The sequence below is a fragment of the Hemiscyllium ocellatum genome, chromosome 16 (genome assembly GCF_020745735.1).
Source record: "Hemiscyllium ocellatum isolate sHemOce1 chromosome 16, sHemOce1.pat.X.cur, whole genome shotgun sequence".
Lineage (NCBI taxonomy): Eukaryota > Metazoa > Chordata > Chondrichthyes > Orectolobiformes > Hemiscylliidae > Hemiscyllium > Hemiscyllium ocellatum.
The window spans coordinates 52,412,322-52,434,862 of record NC_083416.1 but is presented as its reverse complement, the minus strand read 5'-3'; the positions used below and the strand labels follow the sequence as shown (position 1 = coordinate 52,434,862).

At 42.6% G+C, this 22,541-nt stretch overlaps 1 protein-coding gene across 2 annotated transcripts in view; it reads right to left on the bottom strand.

The window, feature by feature from the left end:
- Positions 1-16,213: 16,213 nt before the first annotated feature.
- LOC132823212 (core histone macro-H2A.1) overlaps positions 16,214-22,541 on the bottom strand; it is a 43,369-nt gene continuing 37,041 nt past the window's right edge. For both annotated transcript variants that reach the window (XM_060836819.1, XM_060836820.1), the window contains exons 7-9: positions 21,065-21,154; positions 19,573-19,747; positions 16,214-16,888 (exon numbers count right to left, since the gene is read on the bottom strand). In XM_060836819.1, coding sequence (XP_060692802.1) covers positions 16,723-16,888; positions 19,573-19,747; positions 21,065-21,154 — 431 coding nt within the window. In that variant the 3' untranslated portion in view covers positions 16,214-16,722. The remainder of the gene's footprint in view (positions 16,889-19,572; positions 19,748-21,064; positions 21,155-22,541) is intronic.

Genomic DNA, 22,541 nt, shown 5'->3' with positions numbered 1-22,541 from the left:
CTCCAGTCTACACTGTTCCAATGACTATCTGGCCGTCAGAATATTTAACTCTGTTTCTTTGTCCACAGGTGCTATTAAATCTATTGAGTACTCCCAGCAGTTTCCATTTTCCTTATTTTGGATTTCCAGAATCTGTTGTATTTTATTTTTATTGTTGATAATGATGGAATTTTAGTGCCACCTGGTGACTGAGTAACATACTACAAGATTCTACATCTGAAGGTTCACAGCAACAAAGAAGAATCTGAATTGGCGAGATCCAACTAATCTTTGGCGAGGTGGAATTTTTACAGAAAGCGAATTTGAAATTAAGATAAACCTTAATCACATTTTTAGAAAAAAAACATAATTTTGAGATTTGCCTACAGTCCATTAATTGGTTCACTGGTGAGCTGGTCTGTTACTTACATCACTTCAGTGCTATGTGTACAGTAATTTAAACAGAGTATCAATGTAGTTTGTGAATAGCCATTAAACACTAGTTTCACCAGCACTGTATTAGCACCAATATTGATAGTACTTACCCACCTGTTTGTAAATGAAATTGTAAGATGAACATAGTTACTATGTTATCAGCAACAGAGAGCAATAAAACATAGGTTTGCTTTTCCTTTTACAGAATACCAGATCTGCTTTCCTTCCTCAAAGTGAGGTATAAAGTCAATGGGGATAACAGCTGAAATGATCAATGATCCAATGTTAGTGGTTTGGATTTTCCTGCAGGCACAATGTACAGTCTTTCTCCTTTGTCGAAGAGTGTGGTGCTGGAAAAGCACAGCCGGTCAGGCAGCTTCCGAGCAGCAGGAGAGTCGACGGTTCATAAGTCCTTCATCAGGAAGGGCTTATGCCTGAAATGTTGATTCTCCTGCTCCTCAAATGCTGCCTGACCATCAGTGCTTTTCCAGCATCACACTCTTTGACTCTGATCTCCAGCATCTGCAGCCTTCACTTTCTCCTAGTCTTTCTCTTTGTAGGATAAGTGAGGCTTTCTTGAGTTGCTCTTCAGAAAATTGTTAAAATTTCACAAGTGAAGGAAGGGTTATGTTCCCTTGCTTCCTTGGAGACCAAAATGGGGAGAATAGGCATAATTCTGCAAATACTTACAATCTGAAATAAAAACAGAAAATATTGGAAATACATGGCAAGTCAGGCAGTATCTGTATAGAGAGAAATAGAGGTAACATTGCGGCTTTCTGACCTTTTATAAGAATGATTTCACACAGCAAATGTCGCAATGAAAAGTCTACATTCTTATTTATCAATCAGAAAGTGATGGATTCAAGCCTTAAGGATATCTGATTACATCAGACAACAGGGCAAGATCTGATCTGTCCCACATTATGTTAGAATTGCAGTGATGTGCTTTTGTTTTCAGCAAATATTTGATAAGGTGATACTCCAGTTAGTTTCTGTAGATAAGAACTAAAATTTAGAATTGTGATACCAGAAGATTTATTAGGTATTTATTACAGGTCCTGGTAACTACATATACAGTACCGCAATCATAGGTACTTCCATGTCTGGGCTAGTATTGAGCAGTGGAAGTCATCCAAAAATTAAATAGTGAGAGTGCAGAGCCAACACGTTACTGTAAAAGTGAAGGGTGAAATCAACAAGTTGAGGGAGGACTGTATGGCAAGGAACGTGCAGGATTGAATAAGGGAAAAAATGGAAGTTTATGGCTGATATCAAGGATGCAAAACAGAAGGCTTTAAAGTGCTATTTGCTACTTCAAATTAGCAGAGTGAAAAGGGTGCATAATAAAACATTGGTGAGTAAAACAAAGAAAATACCAAATTCATTTTATAAATATAAAAGTTTAGGGACATGAGGATAACTAGAGAAACAGTAGGGCCCATAGAGTCCAAAGTAGCAACATCTATGTGGAGCTAGAAGATGAAGAAGAGGGTTTAAATGAATATTTTGCATCTGTATTCATTATGGAGAAGGTAGGTATGGGAATAGAAATCAGGGAGATGGACTGTGATTTCCATGAACAAATCAGTAATGGTTCTAGTCGGCTGAAAAGTGGATAAATCACATGCCCAGATAAATTGTATCTGATGTTACTGCAGGGAAGGCAAGGGGTTGTAGGGGTTCTGATGTTAATTTTCAAACTTCACTCAGAGGTGAGTTTTCAACCAAACATCAATCACGGGGAGGAGCGCGAGGGAAATCATTCTCAGATGCAAAGCTTACAAAGTGCAAAACAACAAAAAACAATTTGCAAACATGTGATTGGTTCCAATGAGAATATCACAGACATGTCCCCTCAGGACACCCTGTTAAAGGGGCATCACCGGCTTTGATCCTATCATTCTGTTCTGCTCTGGACAAATCATCAGTCATGACATTATTTCCACGGCTAGAAACAACATATTTCATAAAGGTGAGGTATCCCTAACCCACAAATTGACCTTTATGTGAAAAGATCAATTAACTCCTTCTATGATAGGGCTGAATGGATGTTGCCTGGAGTTATTGATTGTGACAACGACCATTTCCATTTCTTAATTAGATTTCCTGATAGTCATCCGATGTCAATGCTGTAATATCCTAAATTTGCCTAAATTGTAGATAGGTGCTTGATGACTGAAACAGACACACTATTGTTATGAAGTTGAAGGCATGTGCTGTACCTTTAAGAGAGAGTGAATGCTCTGGATGTAAGCTTTCTTGCGGAACTGGAAGGTTCGTTTTCAGATGTTTTGTCACCATACTAGGTAGCATCATCAGTGAGCCTCTCGTGAAGCACTGGTATTGTAACCCACTTTCAAATTATGTGTTTAGGTTTCCTTGGGTTAATGATGTCATTTCCTGTGAAAATGTCATTTCCTGTTCTTTTTCTCACACCTTATAGAACGCCACCCATGAACAGCTGTACCTCCTGCATGAATGCCTAAGGAAACAGGTACTACCTAAATGCCTTAAGTACAAACCTCCCCTTAACACCCTACTAGGGAAAAGTATAGAAGAGCAAAACAGCTGAAGAATGCTTAGAGAAATGAGTAACGGTACCCATGACAGCTCTGTAAATACAACAGGGAAATTTTGCACCAAACATTTTATTCACTAACGCAACAGACCTTGAATGGACAGACACAGTACAACAAGCCACAGACATTAGACAGGAACAAACACAGCAAATGAAACAAAAAACTAGACCTACAGAAAAACTAGACAAACTCACACTAAATAACCCTCTGAGAAAATGAACAGGAAATGACATTACCAAGGGAAATGACATCACCAACCCCAGGAAACTTAAACACATAAATAGAAAGCAGGTCACAATACCAGTGCTTCACCAGAGGTTCACTGATTATGCTGTGAGAAAGTGAGGACTGCAGTTGCTAGAGATTGGAGTAAAGAATGTGTTGCTGGAAAAGCACAGCAGGCCAGGCAACATCCGAGGAACAGGAGAATTGATGTTTCAGTTATAGAGTCATAGAGTCATAGAGATGTACAGCATGGAAACAGACCCTTCGGTCCAACCTGCCCATGCCAACCAGATATCCCAACCCAATCCAGTCCCACCTGCCAGCACCCGGCCCTCATCCAAACGCCTCTCAAATGTTGCAATTGCACCACCCTCCACCACATTCCCTGGCAGTCCACCCCATACATTTACCACCCACTGCATGAAAAACCTGCCCCTTAGGTCTCTTTTATATCTTTCCCCACTCACCCCAAACCCACGCCCTCTAGTTCCAGACTCCCCGACCCCAGGGAAAAGACCCTGTCCATTTATCCCATCCATGCCCCTCATAATCTTGCAAACCTCTATAAGGTCACCCCTCAGCCTCCGACGCTCCCGGGTAAACAGCTCCAGCCCATTCAGCCAGCCTCCCATAGCCCAGATCCACCAACCCCGGCAACATCCATGCAAATCCCCCCTGAACCCCCTCAAGCCTCACAATATCCCTCTGACAGGAAGGAGACCAAAACTGCACGCAACATTCCAGCAGTGGCCCAACCAATGTCCCGCACAGCCGCAACACGACCCCGCAACACCCGCACCCAATAATCTGAGCAATAAAGGAAAACATACCAAATGCCCTCCCCACCATCCTATCCACCTTTATTGGAATGAGGCTTGTGAGCTGAGAGGTTAGAGAGATAAATAGGAGGGGGGGGTGGGGCTTGGAGGGAAGGTAGTTGAGAGTGCAATAGGGAGACAGAGGTGGGAGTAATGGAGAGGAGGGTGGAGTGGATAGGTGGGAAGGAAGATGGACAGATAGGACAGGTCATGAGGGTGGTGCTGAGTTGGAAGGTTGAAACTGGATAAGGTGGGGGAGAGGAAATGAGGAAACTAGCGATGGTGGCTGGACCGGATGCATGGCTGATGGCAGTCAAGTGGTTCTGGAAACCGGGAGAAGCTACTGGAATGGTTGAGGAATCTGGACTATTGAGGTAGGTACATGAAAGTACCTATTTCACCTGGGCAACTTCTGACACCTCCCTCCCCTTCCTGGACCCCTCAATCTCCATCAATGGTGACCAACTCAACACTGATATCTTCTACAAACCCACTGACTCCCACAAATACCTGGATTACACCTCCTCCCACCCTGCCTTCTGTAAAAACGCTATCCCTTATTCCCAATTCCTCTGCCTCTGCCGCATCTGCTCCCAGAAGGGCCATTTCCACCACAGAACACACAAGATGGCCTCCTTCTTCAAAGCCTGCAATTTCCCCTCCCACGTGGTTGATGATGCCCTCCAATGCATCTCATCCACTTCCCCCGCACCTCTGCCTTTGAACCCCATCCCTCGAACCATAAAAAGGACAGAACCCCCGGTCTTCACCTTCCACCCCACCAATCTCTGTATATATCGCATCATCCTCTGCCATTTCTGCCACCTACAAATGGACCCCACCGTCAGAGATATATTTCCCTCCCCACCTCTAACCGGTTTCTGTGAAGACCATTTCTTCTGTGAATCCCTCATCAGGCCCATGCCCCCACCAAGCCCTCCCGGAACCTTCCCTTGCAAAACTTGTGCCCACATCTCCCCCCTCACCTCCGTTCAAAGCCCCAAAGGAGCCCTCCACATCCATCAGAGTTTTACCTGCACTTCTGCACACATCATCTAGTGTATCCATTGCTCCCGAAGCGGTCTCTTCTACATTAGAGAGGCAGGATGCCTACTTGCAGAGGGCTTCAGAGAACATCTCCAGGACACCTGCAACAACCAACCCCACCGCCCCATGGCCGAACACTTCAATGCCCCCTCCCACTCCACCAAGGACATGTAGGTCCCGGGCCCCCTCCATCACCACACCCTAACCACCCGATGCCAGAAGGAAGAACGCCTCATCTTCCACCTTGAGACCCTCCAGTCACATGGCATCAATGTGGACTTCACTGGTTTCCTCACTTCCCCTCCTCCCACCTTATCCCAGTTCCATCCTTCCAACTCAGCACTGCTTTCATGACCTGTCCTACCTGTCCATCATCCTTCCCACCTATCCGCTCCACCCTTTCCTGTGATCTATCACCATTACCCTCCCCTCCATCCACCTATTGCACTCTCAGCTACCTTCTCCCCAGCCCCGCTGTGCTCCCATTTATTTCTCTAACCCCTCGGCTCACAAGTCTCATTCCTGATGCAGGGCTCTTGCCCAAAACATCGATTCTCTCGCTTCTCAGATGCTGCTTGACGTGCTGTGCTTTTCCAGCAACACACTCTCTGATGATGTTACCTGGTTTGGAGACAAAATGTCTGGAAGCAAATCTTCCAGCTCAGTGAGCAAATTTACATCCATAACTTTAACCTCAGCTAAAAATCATCTCAAAACTTGCACAGAGTGAATGCTGTTCTTAACTGAGAGATTACAAGCACCTGTGTATATGACTAGTTGGCAGTCTCAGAGTGTACTGGAAAATTGAAAATATATAACATTTGGCTGTGAAATGGATACCTGAGTTTTGGTTGCTGTTTTGACAACAATTTGAATTTAACCAATCAGTTTAAATTATTGCCCAGGATACTAAAACCCGATCAAGCTTGAATTTATTATTTTGCCAACATTGAACTAATGAGACGATCCGATGTTGGGGATATAAAAATGTGGCTATTTTGAAAATTAGAGAGAGAGAACAACTGCCACTGAGATAGATCCAAGGAATTTGGAAACACTTTCTATCAAAGGTACCTTTCTCATATGAAACATACTTGCAGTAAAAAGAAAGATGGCCCAGTGAATTCAGCAGCTTGAAGAGTGAAGCCACAGAAGATCAAGGCGGCTGTGTGGTTTTGAAATTGAGTTGATATAATTTTAATGTGTCTTAATGGAACACCACATTGTCATTGATTGGAGTTAAGCAGTTAAGAGAAAGGTGGGGGGGGGGGGGCTTAGAGATGAGAATAGTAGTTGTTTAATATTCACTTTTAGAGTTAAAAAAAATATTTTCTTTAAATTGTATAATTTGTGAATTACTGTCACTCATATTTTAACAGATTGGGGCAAGATGAGCTTTTCTGTGTGTTTGGTTCTAATTAACAGAGGGGTTCACTGCCATATTGTAACACTATGGACTGAAAGGCCTCTTTCCAACATCAATCTTTTACAAAAAAAGACTCACAGTTACATAATTGCATATAAACACTTTTTCTCAATTCAATAATTATGCAAACAAGTAGTACAAAGTTGACATGATTAGTATTTTAAATTTTAATAAAAATGTTCAGAGAATTGACAACTTGGCCTGATCTAGAGAGTTTTGTGCTCTAGTATCAGTTACTGTTAGTTGACGAGGTCATTGCTGTCAGTGTTATGGGCTTTCTTCCTCACTTATTGCACGTACTATATCATGTATTTGTCTGGGGTGACTTCTGTTCCTTTGCAATGTAGCACCATGATCAGTAATTACTTTGTACAAACTGGCTTGGTTGCATATTTTAGAAATCTTTATTTGTATCCAGGGATCTGTAAGTGGATTTTTGACTCTATGCCCAGTATGTAGTTGTATGGAGTACATATCGCTCAACTCACTTGCTGATTGTGCTCCTTTCAGTTTCCTCTAAATTGAAGAGCCATGTGGAGAATCAGAATGTATAAACAATTGGTTGCTAGTCAAGGTAATTTGCATTGTCTTCCAGGTATAAATTGTGCTGCAGAAGATAGTCCCTTAATTTTGTTCATCTCCACTCAAAACTTCTCCTGAATGTCCAAACTGCACTTTGTTGAGAGATCAATAAAGGAAAGAGCATTATCTCTGAGATGTGCTGCTGCATGATACATGGTATTGCTGATCATGTTAAATCAGTCTAGGTAAATGTGCTTGAAATCATTGAATTACTTGATTGTGCTATATCTGATCTGTTCCAAAATAGTAGGCACTGGTTGGATCTTAAGAATTGTGGTTGTATTGAAATCTGTGCATATTTGTAATCCTAACACTGTTCAATTGTTGTTATCTACCAGGTAGAAGCTTCCATGAAGTCAAGCTGATTTTTGGTTGGCATTGCAGTGTGATCCTGAACTGCACGGAACTGTGGTGATTATATATTTTAAAATCATTTCCTGTGAGCTGTATCATGAAATGCCACTTGTTGTAGTATGTTGGCACTAGCTCCTGTGTTGATTTTGGCTTTTAAGGTTAGCCTTTTAGAGGGCAATGACACTAATGGTCATACCATTGACATTGGGTGTGAAGTTGTCAGTCTGAAAATCTTGGTCATCTTTCAGAATGATGCTTTTACTTTGTTGACTGTGCTCACTTTTGTCTATGTGCATGTTAAAACTGACCTTGCTACTAGTGGTATCTTACATCTTAATGGTCTCCTGTGTCTTGTTGGAGGATAGACCTTGGCTTATGAAATGAGATTTTCATATATGTAGGCCCACTGTTCATTGGTGCCAAATGCTTTGCAGATATGAAGAAAGAGTGGACTATTTTGGATTGGTGTGACAAATTCTCACATCTTTGACAGATCTTGCACCTTTCTGACCATTGCATAAGGTGTTGTTTGCACCTTAAAATATATATTAACATACATCTTCAAGAAAGACATTAATGATGCGGTGATTAGCCTGCCTGTCAGTTCTCCTTGAGAGAAATCACATCATGCCCTTTGTTTCAAGATATTGTTACAAACTGACCAATAGACTAGGCTTTTTGTTTAGAAGACATGAACTGGAGTCCATTAATCCTGAACTAACACATTTGAGCTGGTTTCCAAGGGCTTTGCCGATCATCTTTGGGTTTGTTTATTGCCCTCAGAAAGACCAGATGTGTTAATTCTGCAAATCCCATCCATGCCAATAGCAAGGAAGATCTCCACTCAGGATCATGCATTGCTTCACCCATTAAGTCGATAAAAACTGCATGTGTTGCTCAAATAGCCGTAATTCAGTGAAGACATCATTTGCTGCCCAATCCATAATTAATTGTTTATTCTTGAAAGTCTTTTTAAGTAGAATACCTGGGTTCATTTGCTCCTATCCTTATTTTTCAGTGCTGCCCTTTTATTTTGCTGCCTTTTGTTTCGTTCTTGCTTTATTTTACTCTGGGGTAGCCACTACTATTAGTTTTGATGACTTTGCAATTGTGTCTTTCAGAAACATGGGGTCTCTAATCGGTTTCAGCCACTAAGGATGTTTGCAACAAATATGAAATCATGACATGACATAATCCCTCAGCGTTTGCATTGAATTGGGGAGATTTACAAGAATGATCCTGGAGATGAAAACGTCAGTAGAGGAGCGGTTGAGGACCCTGGGTTGATATTCAATGGAGTTTAGAAGGATGAGGGAGATTTCATTGAAACCTGCAGAATACTGAGAGGCCTGCATGGACATGGAGAAGATGCCTCCACTAATAGGAGAGACTAGGACCTGAGCACACAGCTTCAGAGTGAAGCAATGATCCTTTTGAACTGAGGGGGGGGGGGGGGGCGGTTGGATTTCTTCAGTGAGAGGCTGGTCAATCTATGGAACTCTTTGCTGCAAATGATTGTTGAAAGCAGGTCATCGAGTGTATTTAAGAAATACTTAGATAAGTGCTTAATTAGTAAGGGCATTAAGGAATACGTGGAGAAGGCAGGGGAATCTGATAGAAAAACATGTCAGCCATGATCAGATGGTGGAGCACATTTGATGGGCCAAATGGTCTAACTCTGCTCCTATGTCTTACTGTTGCGGTCAGCATAGAATGAAATCTGTGTATCTGTTTTGAACATATATTTTAAAGTGTTTGAGAGCTAGTGATAACTGAAGTTTCATTCTGTACCCTGGAATACCAGCTCTGATGTTTGTTTTGAAAGTTTTGAAGAATTACCTGATTGATCGATATGAATTTGTCTCTCTGATAAGAGAACAGCCCCATAACCAATGTTACTGGCATCAATGGCTACTTTAAGTGCTTGTTTCAGGTTTTGAGCTGAAACACAGGTTTGTTTGTTAAAATAGCCTTCAGCTTTCCAAAAGAAGTTTGGTATTTCTCATTCATCTACCTTTGCTTTCTTCTCCAGGTCTGTCAGTGGTATGATCACTATATGGACATTTGGGAATGTGGCTTTGTGAGATTTTTTCTGAAGCATCTCCTGATTTCTCACATTGTGGGAGTGGGCGGCTGAGACTGCTTCTACACTTGCTATCCTGGGCAGTGCATACCCACAATGCGCCTTAGGTAGAGCAATTGTACATTCCAATGATCTGACTTAGTGATCAGTCTTGAGTTCAATGAGGCCCAAATGAACTAAGTCAATTTTCCAGATGTGAGCACACATTAGATGTCATTTAAGTACACTCAGCGATTATTTAAGCCTGCCACTATCTGGTTGATCAGACTTTGAAAGTTGCCAAGCCTTTTGGAGTCCAAATGACACTGGTTTAACATGTCTGGAGTCATGAAGGTAGAGTCTTCCTCATAAAAGCAAATTACTACAGATGCTGGAATCTGAAACCAAAAGAGAAAATTCTGGAAAATCTCAGCAGGTCTGGCAGCATCTGTAAGGAGAGAAAAGAGTTGACGTTTCGAGTCTAACTGACAAAGGGTCAGTTAGACTCGAAACATCACCTCTTTTCTCTCCTTACAGATGCTGCCAGACCTGCTGAGATTTTTCAGCATTTTCTCTTCTGGTTTCAGAGTCTTCCTCATGCTGATAGTCAACGCAACCTGCCAGTGCTTTTAAGTAAACCTGAGGAGGCTGACCTTATTAAGCAAACTTCAGGCAGGAATTGGTTCTGGTCACTGCATTAACTTTTCACTAGCTCCAGTTATTGCTGTTAGACTCTGTCAGTTGGTGCTCCATCATGTAGTTAATCACTGCCTGAACCAGGACCAAATTTTCTGGGCCTAGCCAACTGGGGTGTCACCTTATGGGAACCTCTCTCACATCCACATGTTGTGGATGCAGGGCGATGCTGTCTGTAACCTCAGTGTCTTTTCACTACACTGCACCTTGTTGATTTCTGGTGGCTAGTCAGATTTCAAACCTCTGTGTAGACTTTCCAGCAGGTTGAAACAACTTGGTTGCTTGCTCGATCACTTGAGAGGCTACTTAAGAGTCAACTACTTTACGGTAGTTCTGGAGTTATCTGTGGGCCAGACTAGGTAAGAGCCATGGATTTTATCCTCTAGAGGACATGAGTGAACCAGATTGATAATTTTCTCTTGCTAGAGAGAAGTGGGTACTGAACATGATGGTCTACTTTAACTATAGGCTTTCCCATGGTGCAACATACCATTAATGACATTTACATTCCTTTGCAAATGCTGTCTGCCAAATTGGATATTTGTCAGAACTTAAAGGGATTCCACACATTCAACATGCAGCTGGTGTGTGACTGTAGGCAAGGATTCATGTCGGCCAATGTCCCTGTGGCATAATGAATTCACTATGTGACTTGACAGACCACTGGTCTCAGCACGATTCTGGAGAAGATCCTCCAACAATCCAGCTTCTCTGTTTTCCATTACTGGTGCCAGTGTTGCATGTATCAAATCTCACTCCTCCCACAACAATCACAGAGCCATGCATTTTCACTCTCTCAATCTTATCCCAATTTGCTCAGGGATCACAGGCTCTGCTTGTCGATTTAGCTCCCATTTGCTCATAAGCCCTGAGCTGAATTTCTTTCTTTGCCCTACCTATAATCGATGGTTCCTGAATGAACCACAACAATTGAATCCTCCCCGATGTGTTGCAAGTTCCTTTCTGGCTCTGAGCAGATGTCCTCAATCCTGGCACGGGAGAAGGAAAGGAGCCTCCGGTCACTATTACCATTACATTTTTATTAATTTCCTCCTCCCATTAAACAACAATCAACCCTGTGCCACAGTGGCATGTTCAGTTTGCTTTTTTTAAAATAATAATTGCAGCCTTGCTTTTGTCCAGACAAGCTGCAAGAACAATGAACCTGATAGACATTTGCAAAGGCTGAAGCTCTGCCAGTATATTTTCCTGTACTGTGTGGACTGGAGGACTGTGCATGGCAGAGGTTTCTGGAAGTGAAAGCTCGGGACTGGCAAACCAACTGGTGGCCGCGCAGCTGAGGGAGAATGTTGCTCAAAGTCACGACCCTCCATCCCCCGATTCTAGAACTTGTCTCTAATGCAAGGAACATGGGAGAACAGATTCTGCACTCTGCCTTCATTGACTGACCAACTACGGCGACAATCCCTGTCTTATCTTCTGGATAACACTAAAACACATCCCTTTATCCCAACAGCACCTTGTCAGAAAAGAAGTCCAAACCCACTGATTCATATTTTCTTATTAAGTGTGGGATTTCAAAATAAAAATCATGTGAGCACTCTACATACATCAAAACAAATATTTGTTTAAATGCATGATAATGGGGTTGAAGATTTTTCAGAAAGGTGGTCCATCAGAATGTACAGACGACAGATTCAAAAACACAGCAACGGTTCTCCTTCGAGATCCTCCGCTCCACACTCACAGCCATGCACCGGCACCTAACCTCTCTACAGTCTGCCTTGCCTCAGCTGAGGGCCACACTCTCTCAGATTTGCAAAGGACCCCTCCTTTAGTATATCCTCAGGAGAATTCATACTCTCAACAAACAGTATTTCAACACCGTCTCAAATATCAAAAACTGTAAGTACAACAAACTTTTATCTACCCACCTCCATAACCAGCACTCCACAAACATTCCAGTAGATTCCCCCGGCCTCTGGAACTGCAAGGACTCCATTAGCCATGCGGCTACTGCAGCCACCATCCCCACAGATTGATGACGTCACTTCCGCCCCCATCATAGCTGCGTCCATAGCTACTTCTGCCCCTCACAATTCCTCATGCACTACACGTGACATCACTTCCGCCCCTCACATCATCACCGATGTCACACGCTCAGTGACTTCCGCCACCCCCTCCACTGCCGTGTTTGCCACTTCTGCCCCCAACGCCACTCACTTGCATTCTGCTGACATGCCCCCTCCGATCCCACTGTCACCATCCCTGCCCCCTAGAACCCTGAGGGGAACACCTCCCCTGCTCATGACTCTATCCCCATTCCTCCCAACACTACACCCACTCCAGTTACAGGCTCCGACCCCTCCCAGCTCCACATCCACACTAGATCCCAGCTCCCAGCCCTGCTGAGTGTTCACCATCCCTCCAGACCTCCCCCTCACTGAGGACGAATGATCAGTCCTTAGCAAAGGCCTCAACTTCATCCCCCTCCGCCCATGCATCAATGAATTTAATACACGTCATGATGTCGAACATTTCTTCTGCCGCCTCCGCCTCCAAGCTTACTTTCAAAATCAGGACACCCGCCCACCTTCCAAGGACCCCTTCATTCGCCTCCAACACACTCCATCCACCTGGACACACGTGCTGGCCTATTACCCACCCTCGACCTCTTCATTTCCAACTGCCACTGAGACATTAACCACCTCAACCTGTCTACCCCTTCCCCCACTCCAATCTATCACCCTCACAACGCGCAGCCCTCCACTCCCTCTGCTCCAATCCCGACCTCACCATCAAGCCAGCAGATAAAGGGGGTGCAGTGGTAATCTGGCGCACTGACCTCTACACCACTGAAGCCAGACGCCAACTCAAGGACACCTCCTCCTACCGCCGCTCGACCATGACCCCACCCTTGATCACCAAACCATCATCTCCCAGGCCATACAGAACCTCATCATCTCAGGAGATCTCCCGCCCACAGCTTCCAACCTCCTAGTCCGGGAACACCGCTCCACCCGATTCTACCTCCTTCCCAACATCCACAAGTCTGACCACCCTGGCTGACCCATTGTCTCAGCATGCTCCTGCCCCACAGAACTCATCTCCACGTACCCCGATACGGACACCACCCAGGCCCTCCACCTCCTCCAAGACTTCCGTTTCCCCGGCCCCCAACACCTCTTCACCATGGATATCCAATCCCTCTACACCTCCAATCCACCATGACTAGGGCCTCCAAGCCCTCTGTTTCTTCCTCTCCCTACGTCTCCAAAAGTACCCTTCTGACAGTCTCATTCGTTTGGCCGAACAATTTCTCCTTTGAATCCTCACACTTCCTCCAGACCAAAGGGGTAGCCATGAGCACCTGTACGGGGCCTAGCTATGCCTGTCTCTTTGTTGGCTACATGGAATAGTCCATCTTCCATAATTACACCGGCACCATTCCCCACCTCTTCCTCCGCTACATCGATGACTGCATTGGCGCCAGCTTGTGCTCCCGCGAGGAGGTTGAGCAATTCATCAACTTCACCAACACATTCCACCCTGACCTTAAATTTACCTGGACCATCTCTGACACCTCCCTCCCCTTCCTGGACCTCTTCATCTCCATTAATGACAACCGACTTAACACTGATATTTTTTATAAACCCACCGACTCCCACAGCTACCTGGATTACACCTCTTCCCACCCTACCTCCTGCAAAAATGCCATCCCGTATTCCCATTCCTCTGCCATATCTGCTCCCAGGAGGATCAGTTCCACCACAGAACACATCAGATGGCCTTCTTCTTTACAGACTGCAATTTCCCTTCCCATGTGGTTGAAGATGCCCTCCAATGCATCTCGTCCACATTCCACACCTCTGCCCTCAGACCCCATCCCTCCAACCGTAACAAGGACAGAACTCCCCTGGTGCTCACCTTCCACCCTACCAACTTTCGCATAAACCAAATCATCCGCTGACATTTCTGCCACCTCTAAACGGATCCCACCGCATGAGATATATTTCCCTCCCCACTCCTTTCCACCTTCCGCAAAGACCTTTCCCTCCGTGACTACCTGGTCAGGTCCACGCCCCTACCCCCCATAACACACCTTCCCATCCTGGCACCTTCCCCTGCCTCCGCAGGAATTGCAAAACCTGTGCCCACATCTCCTCCCTCACCTCCATCCAAGGCCCTAAAGGAGCCTTCCACATCCATCAAAGCTTCACCTGCACATCCACCAATATCATTTATTGTATCCGTTGCTCCTGATGCAGTCTCCTATAGATTGGGGAGACTGGACACCTCCTAGCAGAGCGCTTTAGGGAACATCTCTGGGACACCCGCACCAATCAACCCCACTGCCCTGTGGCCCAACATTTCAACTCCCCCTCCCACTCAGCCGAGGACATGGAGGTCCTGGGCCTCCTTCACCGTCGCTCCCTCACCACCTGATGCCTGGAGGCAGAACACCTCATCTTCCGCCTTGGAACACTTCAACCCCAGGGCATCAATGTGGACTTCACTAGTTTCCTCATTTCCCCTTTCCCCATCTCACCCCAGTTCCAAACTTCCAGTTCAGCACCGTCCCCATGACCTGTCCTACCGGCCTATCTTATTTTCCACCTATCCACTCCATCTTCCTCTCTGACGTATCACCATCATCCCACCCCCATCCCCCCACTGTACTCTGTTAACGTCCCCCACCCTCCTCGCTGACCTATCTCCTTCATCCCCACCCCCTACTCATCTATTGTACTCTATGCTACTTTCTCCCCACCCACACCTTCCTCTCATTTATCTCTCCACCCTTCAGGCACTCTGCCTGTATTCCTGATGAAGGGCTTTTGCCCGAAACATCGACTTTCCTGCTCCTCAGATGCTGCCTGAACTGCTGTGCTTTTCCAGCACTACTCTACTCCCATCCATCAGAATGTATGTCAAAGGTGATGAGTTACAGTTAATTCACAGTCTGAGTTGCTATGGCAACATGCACATTTACATGCACGTTGCAATCTGGACCTATGGATAATGATGGCTGAAGCTCTAATATTCATTCCATCACACGGCTGACTTGGAATCACGATCATCCACCATTGGTTGGAAAGTTTTGCAGGTTGATACTTAACCTGTTTGGCTACATTCTTGGCCAACAAGTCCTTTGTCAGTTAAGGAGTGGGTGTAATTGCAAGAGAAGATGTGAATTGAGAGGTAGAGGAGGGAAGATGTGAAGACATGAATTGAATCAGTGTGCATTAGTAATATAGTCAATGCGCTGACCCGCAAAATACTGTGGAGATTTATTGGTGGAAAGGTTGCTTAAAGGGAAAATCCAGAAAGTATGAGAGAATGATGTACTACTCCTGCCTGCCTTCAATGAATTTTCACATCTTTCTGTCTTAAATCAAACCCAGATGTGAGGGTATCAGCGTCTAGATTAGAGTGGTGCTGGAAAAGCACAGGTCAGGCAGCATCCGAGGAACAGGAAAATTGACATTTCGGGCAAAAGCCCTTCATCAGGAATGGAGGGTATCAGTGCCTGCTCTCTGCAGGCAATGTTACTAACAACACTGTCCAGCTCTGAGAAGGATTCTCTGATAGCCCATGGATATATTCTGAAAACTCTATTGCATTTCTTCCACTTGGCCCCTAGCATTGTGCCCAGAGGACCTGCTGGCACCAAGGAGCTCCTGATGGTACCAATTTGTTGCTACAGGCAAGAGACGTGGCTAAATAATTTTATGCAAATTACTTATTTCGCCTTTTAGACATCCTTGTTAGTACTGCATAATTCTGCACTCAAATTATTCAAAAAAGATTTAAATTATTTTGCCCCAGGAAACTTATATTGGGAAAAAAGGACCTTCACACCATTACAGCATAACTTCAGTCCATCACATGCCAAGTGGCAAAATTACTTTTTCAAGTTTGCAAAAAGAGAGATGTGAACTTCCAATAGGTTGCATGGTAGGTACTCCTGTGACAATCCACACAGTTCTCTTACTGTCTAATTTTAAACATAACTCTTTGAAAACAAAACACCACAACAAATAGGTAAAAGACAGATGTGCCACCACAGTCCAACAATTTAATAAACAAGTGACATACTCCATTTTATCATAACTTTTGACAATCATTTTGTGGTGATTAGCTGTAATGTAAACAAAATACAGTTTTGTAGCACCATGTGTTTTCATTGAGTTACTCGGTGCACATCAATGTACCACAACAGAGTTACAAAATGTACCTCCCATCTCTCTCAGTTGAGATTTAAAAATGTCCAAACTGGCAACGTTGGACTCCGAGCAATACTTTTTTGTACTTTTTCTGATGCAAATTAAAACCTACAAAATATATACTAAATTACAATGAATTCTAGTCACTTTCTGATAACAGTGCATAATCCGTTTTCAAGCCAAATGTCAGTGCCATTGTAAAATTAAGAAACAAATGCTAAGTAAAAGATTCCTTTGAATTGCTCGCCCTTTGCCATTTTAATAACTTTACTAAAAAAAGTGGGGTGCATCACAACGTCAAGGAATTCTTCATGTGGAGTTGACATCTTTAATTAGCCTCCAGCTTTGCCATCTCCTGGACATAAATCCCTATACTTTCACTATCAAAAAGAACAAAGTAGACAGTTTTGATTGAGGATGACATTGTAGAAACAAAGTAGCTGGAAATGGCTTTCAGGATCAGCTGTGCTGCACTTTGCTTGGGAAACCCATTTCTGTAAAGAAATGAAAAACTGGTTAGCATTGTACTATTTGTATAAATATGTGTACATGGAATATGTCTTTGGGCATTCGACACACTGAGCCCCTTCCTTGCGCAAGACACAATTTGCCTCATTCACAAAACCCACAGGAATGAATCAACTATGATCAAGCTCTATTTTAAAACTCTCGACATTTTTCTGAGCAATTAGATAAATTTCAAAAGGTCTTAAATTCAACATCACAGTCCATACTAGTCATCTCACAATTGGCACATGCAGATGTACGTAAATCATTGTGAGATGAAAATTACTTGATACAAATATGGACATACAGTCAGACGAACAATTACACCAAAGTTTTCTGAAGATATAAAATCTGAAGTGACGTTTACTGCAAGGCTGAGTGCAGAGGAGATCATAGACAGTTTAGTGGAGTGGACAGTAAACAGCAGATGTGGCACGATTCAACACAGGGACAGTGATCTTTGGGGGAAAGACAAATATGGAAGCACTCTAAAAAAGTGAAGGAGAGAGCTGGGGACATGAAACTGATCTACACCAAGAGCACAAATTGACTATATAGTGTTATAAAGATGTATTATTCAAAATATTGATTTATCATGTCATCGGCTGAAGATACACCTGCACTTTTCGAAAGGACAATTTTCAAAGCAAAGGACACTACGCTAGAGCAGTTAAAATGTTGCATTTGTGAAGGACATAAACCACTGAATAGATACAGAGAGCAGGTAGTATGAGAAAGAGGTCACATGACTCAGTTCTTGGGTATTATAAAAATGCTAGATTTTTAATTAAGCCAGAAAGACTACCACAGGACAGTGGGGTGACATTAAAACTGAGCTGCTTTGTGCTTTGAAATCCATCCATCATTAACACAAATTGAGAGTTTATAAAGGACAATCTTGAATGAATACCATCGTCTCCATGAGAATAACTACTTCAAAAGGGCTACTCCCTTAAGAAACTCCAGTCCAAGCAGCGACTGTGGAAAGGAGGCTCCCAGCTGTGAACAAGCCTCCGGAATATCTGCAAATAAATTTCTTTCCGACTTGACTTGATGTTTGGTCAAGTTGTGAGATCTGATACTCTGCAGTTTCACTGCCGTATTTTTGTACAGTTGTGGGGGAGGTGGGGTGGGGTTTGTATGCATGTTGTTTTGTATGAGTGGACAGTCGGACATTTTTGCACATATTGAAACTTTTGTTATTATTTTCTGCATCATTGCCTGAGTGGCTTTTTGCAATAAAACTGACACTTTACTTGTTAGCTTAATGAACCTGGCTGGCTTATTTCTTACATCAAGTAGTACACACCCAGAAGTATTTATTTACTGGATTGTCAATATCACTTCTCTTTTAAATTCAAACTACGTTGCTGAATTCAACAGCAACGTTGCCTGTAACCTTTTTTCCACTCCACGGACCTAACAGGCCAGCAGCTTCTGTGAGCAGAAACCAATGTAATTGGTATGCCAATCAGTGTGTGCAGAACTTCCCAGAGCTATGTGGTCAAGTAGTTTCGAGGAAGTATTGCTCAGCACAGGGAGAGAGAAACAGGAATTTGTTTGCATCTCCAAACTTGGTCATAAAAGTAATAAAATGGCAGCCAATTTTTCACCATCTCCTTTTACAAGATTTCAAATGAATAACATTGGCAATATTTTCCAAAGCAATGGAAAATAAAAACCGTAGCAATAAACAATAGGTCGCTGAATCGTCACGGACCCGTTTATGCTGCTGGCATGGGTTGAGTTTCACCTTCAAGGTATGGAGCTGAGTGCAGAAAATGAGAGATTTAAGGGTATAGATATGTAAATATTTCAAAAAGATGGAGACAAGAAGCAGAGAAAACCATAAAAAATATGCAAGTGGAACTCTAGGTTTTATATGTAGTGCTGCCAAATAGAAAATAAGGAAGTGATGTTTAATTTGTACAGTACACTTGTCTAAGTAGTTTCAAAGTATTGTGTAGACTTCTGACCAAACCACAACACCAAGGTATTAGGAACAAGGATATGTAAATGTTTGAAAAATTGGGCCCGATTTATTAGAGTAGAAGTAGGTAAGGGAGATGTGATGGTCTGAAGACTATTAAAGTGTCATGAAAAATATCTTTGTGAAAGAGGTGTAATGACGGAACTCATCCACGTTTCTGATAATTGTTAAAGAACACACGGACAGCTAGAAGAATTATTTAAACCCAGTGGGCATTTTATCAAGAGTGGCCTTCTGATACAGTCTCATGTGGTGGTGGTGAATATGGACAGTAGTGAATCAACTGCCCACCTTGCCTACCCACCCAATCAATAGAAAAGAAAAACACTGTATAAAAGGTTTACCTGGGATACAATATTGATTAATATCATATTTTAATGGCTTATTCTGTTGAGAGTGTTTGCTCAGTCCAAGAAATTTGTATTAACCATTCAGTCAAGAGTTATTTGACTCAAATAAATGAGTCTATTGTTGCGTCAGAAACGACTAGACACATGCAGATTTGCATTTCCTATTATATTAATAACAAATAAATATGCATCTCAGCAATATTTGAATTCTCATGATAAACACCAACATTAACAAAGCAATTTTTACAGTAAATCAATAGCATTTCAGCAACTTGAAGTAATGCCTCTTTTTAAACAGTACCCCTTTGCAGGATGAAGCAATATTTCATACCTGCCACTACCAATTGAAGGGAAGGCAATGGATTTCAGCTTCTTCTCATCTGCCAATGCCAGACAGTTCTTCACTGTTTTCTCCAGAAGCTCCTCACACTTGTCTGATCCCCAACCAGGGCTGTTGCAATGGATAACAAACTTGGCTGGCAGTCCATGACCTGAGCTTAGCACAGCTAGCAAACAAACAAGACAATGGAATGTAATTAATCAGAGGTAGCATACTTTGAATCAAATCAGCACATCCTCTTTCTCAGTCTGATCTGCCCTGGTAGAAGAGCATAAGGTCAAGGAAAGAAAGGTTGTAGGAACCAAGCCAAGTGTATAGAAGCAGATTGGTGATCTTCAAGTACCAGAAGATCTCTGATACTATCCCTACATGCTGTGAGTTAACTGATTTCTGTCAGGCAGCAGTGAGGATATACCAAATAGCTTCCGTGCCTTCAAAGGAAGCATAACAATTTGGAGAAGCTTGAAATCCCTTACTACTATCATACATCCATGTCAGAAAACAGGATGAGGATGGGTAAGGGTTGGACTTGGCACAGCCAGTAGTCAAAATATTTGCCAACTTCACCATCTTTACTTGCACAACAAAAAATCAGTTAGACGGTTTCTCTTTACAAAGTGGCATTGGTGTACTCCTGCCTGAATTAGTAACATGAAGGAAGTTGAAATGAGGGACCCCTCCCACCAAAACAAAGTACATAAATACAAACTGAATCAAAATAATGTATGTGAATATTGAACTTTAATACTAAAGGAGAAAAAGTGCAAAATGATGTGAATTATTTATCACCAATCCATTAAATCATCATAAACTCCGAATGATTGAAAAAAAATTAGTGTTTTTGGAACAAAAGAGTAAAAATGAATGTGTGATATCCTAGGAAAGTTGCCTATGTATGCATCACTGTGATCCCCACAACGCTGAGAACTCAATCCCAACATCTCCTTGCAGTATCAATGCCTAGGAAGAATAGAGAATTGGAGATGCTATCACGGGCTGCTCTTGCATATTCTCAGCAGTTAGCTCAGACATGCATGGCTCCATACAAGCCCAGAAACATGCAGCTTTGTTTCTTGACACTGTAAAATCCTACTTGGCTTTCATTGCCCTCAAAAAAATATCGCCATCAGTCATAGATCAATCAAGGTTATACTTTGCCTTGACAATCTCAGTGGTCTCAATAGCTCATGTGTAATTCAGAATAACACCAAAAGTATGGGTTTGATTCCTGCTTCAGCTAAGGACCTGCCCTTTGCCCTGTCCCTGAGAGTGCAAGACAATAGCAAACCGCAACTCCCAGCAAGTGCCAAGTGGTCAGCTTGAGACAATCAGTAGATAATGAGCCAAGGACCTGCATTTGAGCAAAGCAAACAAACTACACCATAGTGGTGCATTTCTTATACATAATGAAACTTGATTCTATGCACTCTTTTAAATTATAAAGAAGTGTACTTGCTCTGTAAAGAGTATCAATTGATTATACCTCCTGCCGTATCCAAGGGACCATTCTTCTTACGCAGCTCATTTACAGCCTCTGTAAACTCCTTGCCACCCTTCTTCTCCAAAGCACTTCCTGAAAGTGGAAATTAAAATTTACAATTATGGTATTAGAGTAGAAACAGAACAGAATAGACTGCAGTTGTGCACTGTAAGCATTTTAATGTTTTGGAATCAAAGCATGCACTAGAATTTGTCAGTCCAGTTAAGGGTATGTCACAGAGATTTAATTTAAACAGATTTATCAGGTAGTAATCCATAAACATATTCTATCAGGCATTGAGGGACATCAAGTTCCTACATAGAGCCGGTAGCAGTTAATGCAAAATAAATATTAAAGTTAATGCAACACATCACATCGTTGCACGTCTGTAGAAAATAAAATGCCAGTATACCATTTTTTAAAACCTGAACAAAGTTAAAAGGCTCACTCTTTGGTGATTAACCATCTAATCAGCATTAATTCATTCATTTGGAATCCTCACTTCTGGGCACATCTTGAATGGAGAGATTAATTCTCGAGATTTGCCCATAATAGGATCTTGTACATTTTCATTCCTTTACATAGGACTTTTATTCACGTTAAGTTGCAATCTATCAGTCACTACCTATTTGTGTAGATAACGATCCCCAAGTAGTTAGTTTTGTCAGAGTTCAAACAAAACTGAAAATAACTTCAAATTTCAGGTGGATACTGAAATATTTGAAGTAAAAATTCCTTAAAATCATGCAGCAAAGGATAGTTGCAATGTGCAGACTTTTAAAAAAATAAGCAACTTTATTTTAACGTAAAAGCTGTTTCCACCAAGTGGAACTGCAGAGCATACTCTACATCATACCAAAGCCGTGCTACTCCTTTAAAAGGCTCAATTTCAAAGGTCCACATTGAGAAATGCTGTATGATCTGGCAAGTCAAATCCACATTGCTGTCCACAATGTTGTCTGTAAATCAGCTCATTATGTTGTGTGAGTTGCTTCTCATGAAGAAGGTCACAGTCACCATCTGCCTTAAGTGTAGGAAGTTATAGGGCCGACTTCGTTTCGTGTTTTAGAGGAAAACCACTTCCACATGTATCTAGAAGATTCTTATACTTAACAATAAATAGTTAATTGTGTCTTCACAACTTTCACAGATTAATGTCATAGGTATTGTTATAAAGAAACTGAGGAGGACCAGATGTTAGGTCTTACCCCTTTGGGATTCTGAGCTGTTCTACCTACAAGCCCACATGACACCACCATAATGGACAGTGTTCTTGGCGCTGCTCAGCATTAATCCTTTAGACCTACATATAATTTACATACAACACCTACCTCCAACCATGTTTTCACTATTAATATCATGTAATTGCATATATAATTACATTTGCCACATTTTTATTCTCTCCGACCCAAGCCTCTGCCTTTACAGATTCAGATGATCTGGAGGTTTCGCTATTCTCTGGGAAAGTATTCACTTCAAC